The 10,835-nt window shown below is 32.1% G+C and overlaps 1 protein-coding gene across 1 annotated transcript; it reads right to left on the reverse strand.

Annotated features, from left to right (window-relative positions):
- Positions 1-3,424: 3,424 nt before the first annotated feature.
- On the reverse strand, positions 3,425-10,336 carry HELRODRAFT_184100 (hypothetical protein; the record flags this gene model as incomplete). The annotated part of the gene is made up of 7 exons (XM_009015793.1): positions 3,425-3,657; positions 3,718-3,960; positions 4,573-4,818; positions 6,172-6,173; positions 6,257-6,345; positions 8,536-8,676; positions 10,199-10,336. 7 exons carry the CDS (start codon positions 10,334-10,336, stop codon positions 3,425-3,427), a joined length of 1,092 nt encoding a protein of 363 aa, XP_009014041.1.
- Positions 10,337-10,835: the final 499 nt, after the last annotated feature.

Below are 10,835 nucleotides of genomic sequence, written 5' to 3' on the forward strand. Positions count from 1 at the left end.
TCTGAAATGCTTCCTTTGTATACAGCACCACCCAAAAGTTATTTATTTATTTGAAAAAAATTAAAAAACTTAAAAAAATTAGCCGAAAAGAAAATTTAAATACAAAAAGAAAGAAATTAAATAAAAATACTAATTAAGGTAATTCAAGACGACATGAGCAATGATTAGTTAAAAATTCAGGGTGCGAAATAATTTCAAAAAGTATGATATGCGAAGCTTGCTTTCATAGCGGTGAAGTTTGCGTGTGAGAGGATTATCACACGGCATCACAGCACATCATTAACATATCACACCATCAAAACATTTACTCAAAAAATCATTAACAAATCACCAACACAACTCCGACCAAAAAGCAACACACAAGTAAATCACATTCTGACATCATCACACCACAATTATCAACATGTTATCAGCACAGTAAAACATTATCGCATTATTACATTACAGCACATACGTAATATTATATCCCGGCATTACATTACATTACAACACGTTACAACCATTAAATGACAATGGAGTCCAACATTACATTACATTACAACTCATCCTACGTGACATTACATTACGTTACATTACAACACATGCACAATACCACATTCACTCATCATCACAACGTCACATGTGCACTATGTCCATCTTAAACTTGTTCATTGGGTTAACTTGTCAAGCATAAAAAAAAGGAGGCGTTTGTTTTCTCACCAAGCCTAGGCCCCACAAGGTTGGCATTATGAGCAGACGTGGGGCTGGCATTTCATCGAGAGTCGGTTTTTCCGCATCGTTTCCTTGATAGACGTTATTCTAAGTCTTTTTACAATATTCCCTTTTTTACAGTTCTAATTCTAATATTCTTCTGGTTTGTAGTTTTCTATAGTTGAGACTATCCTTTGACACTCATTGTTTAGGTAAATTTGCCGTATTTTTGTGTCTTTCTTTAACATCAGCTTTGCAGATTCCAGTGTCATATACTGCTCCAGGATTTCTTCAAGTGTTTTTATCTTTGATACTGTGAGATCATATTTCATATCTAAGTCTCAAACAGCTTGAATAAACGCTTTTGTTATCGTTTTGTCCCTGAATTCCAAAGTACCTGTTGGTAAGTGTGCTAGCAGAGTCAGTCTCCTATGTCTTGTACTAGTTTTTTATCAGTTTCTCCTTGTTTCTGCATACGGTTGTAGAGCTGTGTTAGGTAGAGGTTTTCAGTATAGTTGTCTCTACATCGTCAGTTTAACACATCGGCTAGAATCTTAAAGTTGTCAAGGTCCTCGGCAGGAATAAATTGTAATACGTCCAAAGCGGAACCTTTTAGTGCTAACACCAATGTCCCGTAAATGAGAGCTGCTGCTTCAAACTGAGTCTGATAGTTTTTCCGGGGAGAAACTTTGTCAAATGTTGGTGCTTTTATTGACTTGGCAGGGATGTATCCGTGTAAGGTGGCTCTGGTAATTTTCTCTATTTTTCGCTGGTGCTTCCGTTCTAGTTCGCTGACTCGTTTGATTATTTCGTATGTTTTCTGGTAAATTTTCTGGTTTAACTTAACAAATTGCTGGTCTATTTTATCAATCCGTTCATTTAATTTTAATTTGAAAACTCTTTCTTGTTTGCTGTTCTCTCTTATTGTTTATTCCGTAGAACCAGTCGTTTAGTTCCGTTTTGAAATCTTTTGATTGCTGGTCAATCTTGTCGTTTTGTTGATCGAATCTTCTATTTATTTTGGCAAGCTGTTGTTGTTGTTGATCAAATCTTTTTATTTAGTTTCTCCATAAAATCCGGAAAGTCGAACACATGTGGTTTGTTACCTATGTTTATAAGAGCGTCCCTTTCAAGTCGAGGTTACGTTTTTGTAGGTTTTTTCATATAATTTTTGTATTGAACTTTTCTAATGCTGTTGGCATTTTTTATTGCAGGAAATTTCATTTTACTTCTCACACCAGTGTTATGACCTTTGAATGCTCGTAACTACGTAAACACCAATGTTATAACTTTAAAAGATCTTTATATTTCCAGCATCAGTGTTATAGCTTCCAACGATCGTCAAGTTACCGTTATTCCTTATGTTCAAGATTTCCGATAAATGAACACAACTTCTTTGTTGAAGGTTTATTTGAATACTAACAGTAATAGGAACACTTGATTACAATCAAAGTAACTACATAAACCACATTTACACATTTGCTTTAAGCTTTGGTCCAAAACTTTCTTCACAAGTTTTTATATAGCCTCTACAGTAGATTTTTATAATCAAAGTTACAATAATAACAAAAATAACAAAAAAAAAGAATAATGAAGATAGCAAATAATATAATAAATAGCACAATTTGACCGTTGCTGCGGTTATAACATAAAATTAATTACCTGACAATTACTCGCTTGCTTGGCAAGTTTGGTTGTATGTGAAAATAATATTTACTTATGTAGAATCAAAGGTTTTCTGCTGGTACCATTACTGCGATGTCCCATGAAACGTTCACTCATGTATGCTAAACTATTCAATTATTCATCAACACACTTTTGTAGGAAATTTTAACTGAACAATGGAACATCACGGTTTTTTCATATTACTGCTCGTATATTTTATTTTTAAAACATGTCTCATGCACAGCTTTGAAATAAATTTTTAGGAATGCAATGATTGTTGCCACAAACGCAGCCCTTGGGTGGTTTTGGATGATTTGTTTGCAGAAATATAAAATTTAACGGGGTACCTATACAAAATTATTTCAACCTCTTTCATAACCGTAATATTTGGCAAATTTTCAAATAAAAACACTTGTCATAACACACAATTTGTGAAAGAAACTGAATAAGCTAAAAATTGGCTTATTGCATTTCAAATCAACTTTTTAAAGGCAAACATTTTTGTTGAAACAAGAGTATTTATTTGAAATAATAGGACGTTTTAGACTGCATGTCAAAAAATTTTTTTGAAATTTAATTTTTGAAAAACCTAGATATATATTCGACTAAACCAATTTTTCAGATAATTTTTATGAAAAAAGTATTAAATATAGAAATTATAGCAGTTATTGAAATTGTTGGGGCAGTTTGCACTCATTTGTTAAATTCTCTCTTAAAATAGAGCGTAGAAATATAAATGCGCTTAAAACAACGCATCACAAACATCCTACAGCCGACAGACAGAAATCAATTCGAGCCCATTCACTCCGGTACCAAGACCAGATGTCTCAACCAGTGCACCGTCTCAACGTCCCATTATGAATTCGGTTATATTTTGAGTGGTGCATCAGCATTGCTATACAATTTAAATTTTTCCAACAAATAATAATTTTGCTGGAACAGATCAATAAGTGAAAATTAGTTATTGCCTAATTTTTAAAAACAAATAGTCAAAAGTAAGTTTTTATATAAATTAACGTTAGTTTCAATTTTTTAAAAATTTAATCACGTTTCATTGGCAACGTTCCAATTAGGCATACTGAACCTCATAGAAACTCCAGTTGGTGCTGGCAGTCAAGTAGCTCTGGTTGTACCCGTTAACATGTTTGTTCAATTCGCATGTTGCATCAGTTGAATGGAAGTTGAACGAGTCACACTTGCCTGGAAGACACTTCAACAAGCACATCATCTCATATTCGGCGGTCACGGCGAGAGAGTAGTTTCCAGTCAATCTCGTGTTGGATTTACGTTTCCAAATTTTAGCTGCAAAAATAATGATTCGATAGAAATGAATGTATAAAAAAAAATTGAAATGAATGTAACATTTGTGATCCTTAGCAGCGTAAACTTCCATCTCACAAGAGGAGAACCATCCATATCCATCGGCAGGTTGTTGAGCGATGACGTAACGATAAGGTGCAAGATTGGCGTTGCACTTCAATGTCAGCCTGGCACTGGCAGCCGCCTTGTACTTGTACTGACCACAGAGAGGGTAGGTCCCTCTGATGATGTTTGATCCAGGCGATGAGAAGGTCAGTCCAATCAGGAAGTAGTCCAGTGGTGGAGCTGCAATTGAAGTATTTGATTGTTTAATAACTACGGTTATTAAATTTAAACCGGTTCAAATTTACTCAAATTTTCCACATTTCAAAATTAAACAACTGTCTTGTGTAAAAATCGCTAGTTAACTTGTTTGTAAGCTTTTACCTAAAGTGTGAAATGACGCAAAAGTAAGCCAAATTCAAACGTTTTGTGGAGGTCTTTGTTAGTTGCTCAGACAATAGGTTTGCCATTTTTACTCTGTCATTGTGTGCAAGCTTGGCTCCACTTTAAGTTCAACGTATGTTTTGTGTGTATGATGCACTGTTTGTTCAAGTCATGAGGCATGGTTTTTAGTGTTTTATGGCACAAACTAGCTTAAATTTGCTTAGAACGATTCAGAAGAAGCTTAGTGTTTTTCAGAGCTGAGTAATAAGAACGAAATAAGTTTTATAGAGTTGCATCTTTGCTGCGACGAGGCAAAATATTATAATTGTTTTTTGTTCTTTATTATGCAAGTAATTATAAATTAATTTGAAATAAATAGTACAAAACAAAATTGTCATTATTGAACTATATTTTTAAAATGATCTAAAAAAATATTTCCTTTTAAATGAAAAAACCACGAAACAAACTAACTGAACGAATCCCTCGTGAACATGTAAACAACGTCTACGTAATAGTCAGCAGCAAGGTCGACCACTGCCCAGTTAGGTCCGCCCGGTGGATCCGCCCCATTGTAACAATGGCCAGCAAAGAAATCAGGATTCGTGTCTCCATCAACCATCAATCCGACTACCGGGCGGACATAATGTATGTAAAGTGAACTATTGGTTGCAGGTTTGTTGAGAGCCAAGTTTTGCGCTTCATTAAACTCATAAAAGGCTGAAACATTAATTTCATTTGATGTTTATTTATCAATAAAATAATTCAGCACCATAAACTTTACCAATGGAAAAAAACACGGACAACCAAGGACGATATCTTGACATTTTTAAAGATTACTAATTTTAAAATAATGAACGAAAATGGTTCTTCAATTTATATTTATGCGTTTTTCATTCTTTGCTTGACACATTCAGCGCTTATAGGCTTACACTAGTACACGTGAGACGACTTAACATGCTCGCTTATGGGTTATATATGCTAATTGTATCTATATTTAAGTCTATACACATATAGTATATGTATAAACTGTGAGCATATTTTTTATATAAATGTATATAAATCTGTTAATATAAATATCATAAGCGATAATGTTATGAAAAACCAAATAATTGCTTAAATTTTCAGGTATAAAAGAATTCATCAATAAATTGCTTATGCCTGTCTCAACAGACCATTATTCATAAAAACAATTTTTTGCAGAAGATCGTGACGAAAGACAATCAGCAGAAAAGTTATTCTCATTTTTCTTTTTTTGAAAACATTGTATGATTTAAAAAATTGGTTGGTGGAGTCTTATTTTCGTATGTTATCTCTCTATATTCAGTTAAGTACCACCGATGTTTGGTTAGTATTTTTTACAGATTGCAGCCAATAGATATTTTTGAAAGTAAGTATTTATTATTTTTGTTGATTTGAAAAAAAATATCAAATCCGTTTTTTGTAAAAAAATTTAGGAATTAATAGAAAAGATTTTTTCTAAATTTAATTTTAGATCTCTACATTTTAAAAATTTAATTTAATTTTAATTTAATTTTAATTTAATTTTAGATCTCTACATTTTAAAAATTTTGAGCCGTGTGCATGATAGCTTTTCAACTGTTATATTAAACATAACAAAAGATGTTATATAAAACATAACAAAAAGTATGAACATCTGAAATTTATTCAGAAAAACCACACCTTCTTGCAACACTCCGATCGATCTTAAATTAATATAATTGAATTTTCAACTATGGTAACAGAGAGCTGGTGCGTAATTTAATTCCTACCCAATTTAAACTGCTATGTTTTTAATGTTTTTATATTCTGGAACTGCTCTAACTTTATCTAAATCCAATGCCTTCATTGATTTAGCGTGTGTAGTATATTGGGTGATGAGATTTTGTGATGGTTGAGGCATCTACCTCATCCTGCTGTTGCTGCGTGTGTCTAGATTTGAATTTCCAATACAAAATGTTTCACGAGTGTTAATGTGTTTGTGTGCGTGTGTGTGTGCGTGTGTGTCTGTCTGTTTGTGTGTGTGCGCGCGCGCTCGTGTGTGTGTGTGTGTTCGTGTGTGCCTGTACATACCTCTGTAAATAAAATGTAAATAAAATAATGAAAAATAAAAACAGATAGTTGAAAGGAAACTGTATTAACTTTATTAAAATAGTACTTCTCATGAGCAGCATTTTGGGGAAAGCCCCCTTGCCACGTCCATTTGGCTCCAAGTGGGAGAAAAACTGTTAGCGGGTGCCAGCCGGGCTGTAACACCCACCGATGAATGAATGAATGAATGAACGAATGAGTCAGCGAACGATTGAAGGAACAAAAAATTTAATAAACAAAACCTAGATAACGATAATCTAAAAGTTTAGAAAAAATAATGTTAGACACGCAAAATAAAAATGAATAGACTTAACTAAAAATGGATATCTTGAAACAAAAATTTGTAACAAACCTAGATGTTTTTACTCGTGTATGTTTGTATCGTGTTTGTATCGTGTTTGTATCGTGTTTGTATCGTGTTTGTATCGTGTTTGTATCGTGTTTGCTTTAGTGCGATGTATGTGTGCTTAACAAAAAACAAATTCAACCCTTAACTTGTCTATTGTTTATAAACTCAGTACATTTTATATTGATTTTAAATTTTTTAAATGTAGGAAAGATGTGAAAGCAAAAGTTATGAAAGCAAACAACGGTAGATAAATATCCCAGTATAACCGCTGTTGTTTGTATATATGTGCTTTATGTTTGTATGTTTGTCTGTGCGTTCAAAAAACGCGTTTGTAAATAAGTATGTACGCACGTACGTATGTATGTACGCACGTACGTACGTACTTACGTACGTACGTACGTATGTAATTATTTATGTATTCCGGAAGCATCCTCACAACACAGAATGTTACCAAATGGATGAATGAATGCGTTTTAATACCGTATTTTGCAAAGTGTTGTGTTGAAAAAAATTTGCATAAACTTTTAAAAACAAAAAAGAGAAAAAAGAGAGAGAGAGAAAGTAGAGAGAAAGACAGAGAGCACTCGATTAACCTATGATTCTAAAATAAATAAACTATGCCAATTAGCTCACCTCATAGTTGTATCGTACCTTGTTGTACAATTACAAAGTATGAGAGAGAGAAGATAATGCATATAAAACAATGCAGTGACAACGAATGCCTGTGTATGATACTGCAGATACGACTGCATAAAGTACACTCTCTCACCACGACTAAATTTGCGTTACCGTCAACACCTAACTCGTTTTAGCCTGTTGTGAAATTCTGTAATGTCAGGCGTTGATGTTTCGGTACATAATTTGTCTAAATTTTTTTATAACAAGATTACTTCAGTTATGGAGTGCAATTTTAGGGATTGTATTTTTTTAATAGCCCTTTGAATGTTGTTGCAAACTGTACAAACTTAACAGTCTAGCTGTTTTTTGCTTCATCTGGTTCCACTTCTTGTTTTCAAGAAGTACATTGATGTATTCTTTTCATTTCATCAGATTTAATCAATTTATCCCTTAACTCTGGTCAGTTTTCTTTCTTGCTGAAACATGCAATGGTTGTTCCCACTCTGAAAAAAACCTAAACCCGTGTAAGTGTGTGTAATTGGTTGGCTGATTGGTGATTGGTTGTTTTGTTGGTTGGTCTGTTGCTTGATTGGCTTGTGTCGTTTGGCTGGGCGTTGGTTGTTTAAATGTTTGATTGTTTGATTGATTAGTTGTTTGATCGTTTGGTCGAACATATATGTGCGTGCGTGTGTGTGTATATGTAAGTGTGTATAAGGTTGTCTGCGTATATTCTTTTTATACTTACATATAGTTGATAACAAATTTAATTATTTACAATAAAATGCAATGATAAAATATTTACTATTGACTGGTCGGTTGGTTGGTTCATTGGTTCATTGGTTGCTTGGGTATATATATATATATATATATATATATATATATATATATATTAAATAAAAATATTAAATATCCATGCATGCGTATATTTATAACATAATATAAATTTAAATTTTCAGAAATTGTTGAAAAAACCCATCCTCTAGATATTAATTTAAATCACAGCACCAACCTTGTTGTTTGTACAAAAATAAACAGTATAATGATAATAATATAACAACAATAGCAGAAACGGCAGCTGTAGTAAATGTAAAAGCAGACTAGAAGCAACCACAACAACTGTCGGAATAGCATCAGTAGTAGAAATAGTAAACAGTTCAAAACTTTGCATACGTTTATAAAATGTTGTTGTGTTTTGTGGTTGTGTGAATTCACACATAAACATTAATTTATTTATTTGTACGTGCAAATAATATATATAATATATATATATATATATATCTCAAACCAGCTAACCAGGAAGTCTGTAGGCGTTCGTTGAATTCATCTTTTTATGGCTAGTAATGATAGTGTTTTGTATAGGTCACATATATTTTTCTAACTTGAATGTAGGAAATAATAAGAATGTATAAACGAAATTTAGTATAATTTGAGGCCGAGAGGACGATGAAATCAGATCGGACTTTTTCGACAGTTCGGCGGTTGGAGCATAGCGTTGCTTCTGAGCGTTTTTTAGCATGGTCCTGTTTCCATTTGTCAAAAATACTCGTCATATTCGAGAAAGAGAGAGAGAAAGAGAGAGAGAGAGAGTGTGCGTGTGAAAATGTGTGTGTGTTTGTGTGTAGTACAGCTCTAATGATTTCTTGAAATAATACACTGCTATTCCCAGCGAAAAGAAACATGTTATTTGTTAATATCTTAAACAAACACAAAGGCAAAACTCGTTCAAATAAATTCTTTTCGTCACGATAGCGATTGAGTGGATACAATATGTCAATAATAAGAAACATCACGGCGACCTTTTAATTATAAGATAATTAAAATTATAATTGTAAAGTAATTATAATTAAAGATAATAACTATATATTTTATCATATAAGAATAGATGGTAACATAATTTGTAACTACAATTTTTGCGGTACGATTCGATTTTGGTTGCCTTCATTGTCGCATATTCTCTTATTGTCTCCATTTTGCTATATATGTACGTATGTGTGTATGTGTCTGTAAACTCTTATATATTTGTTTAATGGTAGGGATAATTATGTTTATTTTGATTTAAACATTCATTGAGAATAAAAAAGTTTATGATTATAAATTAAATAGTAAATAAAATAAATAATGGAAAAATAGCAATAATTAAATTATTTGTCCTCTTCACGCCGAGTTAATTCATTCCAAATCATTCACTCGTTTATTTTAAGTTGTGTAAGAACTATTCATGTCTCAGTTGGTCTCTGCGAACTTCTTTCGAAGATTTTTTTTTTGTTTGTAACTTCGTGGTTGTAGAGGCGGTTAGGCAAGAGTTTCACTTTAATGCGACGAATTTATATTTGTAAAAATAACAACAATTACAGTAAAATAAGTTCATGGTAAAAAAAGATTGTCACATTTATTTTAATTTCAATATAATTTTTCTGATATAATGATATAAATTAACCAACTTGTGATTTTTAAATTTCATAAATGTTTATCACTATTGCTTATTTAAAAAACAATATTAAATCATTCTAACCAATATATTTAAAAAGTTTTTAAAATTTATTTGTTCATTAAAATAAAATTGACTGTGAGTTAAATGGAGAATGTTTTAGTAACGTTGGCGTCATCCAGTGTGGCAAATCGAATAAAGAAACAAACCATTCAACCAACCAGTAAACCAACCAGTAAACCAACCAAATATGAGCATTTGTTTATTCAAATGTGAGCATTAGATGAAACAGCTCATTCGTCACGAATTCATTTGCGAGAAACATCTACTCACAAAAATTAGCATGAAACTCATTTGCACTCATCAATATGTCAATATGTTTTTAAATAAATTTTTCAAAAATTTTCCAATGTTTCACTGAATGTTCATCAAGTTGAAGTTGAATCAAGGACGGAATTAGGCCTATCAAAGTTATATATGCATCCAATCATCAGTTATTAACATTACCAATAAATAAAATTTCGTTGCGAAACTATTCAATGTATCTGCCATGATGGAGTTGTTTGTTCATCGTTCGTTCATTCATTTATCTATCCTTTCCATTCCGCAATCACCGAAGAAACGTCTCCAACGATTTCTGACAGCCTTCCGATATCTTGGAACATCAGCTTGGCGTTCAGAGTATCATTCAAAAATTTTCGACTTTGACTACCGACTTCAACATCCAACAAAAATTTCAACTTTTGCATCATTATTTTATTTAAATGTCACTACTAAATAAAAAATTCCTAATCAATCAATGTAATTTTTGTCAGCAAAATAACTTTGTATTCATGTTTTAAAACATACTGAATAAAATTAAAAATCTGTAGCCAAAATCTATGCAATCAATAGCGCACAACGTACGTGCTTGTGTACGTAAGAGCGTGCGTGTGTTTGTATGTGTGTATATGTTTGTGTGTGTTATAATTTATGCTTATTTATAAATCACCATATATTTGATATATGCATAATGAGATATTCAAATTTTTTAAATTTGAATATGATGAATATGACGAGGCATATATGCAAATCTTTCAGGTTTTATAAATGTTACAAATCTGCAGGTAGACACTGCCATTCGAGAGCTCATCGTCGTCCAGGTAATCCTAAACAACTTTATTTATTAAAATTTTATCAAGTTTGTTAGAGTTTTTTTTTAAGTAATCGTCTTATTTAATTTTAATTCTGATTATTGTTGTATTTTTCAAC

Source organism: Helobdella robusta (assembly GCF_000326865.2).
Source record: "Helobdella robusta unplaced genomic scaffold HELROscaffold_160, whole genome shotgun sequence".
NCBI lineage: Eukaryota > Metazoa > Annelida > Clitellata > Rhynchobdellida > Glossiphoniidae > Helobdella > Helobdella robusta.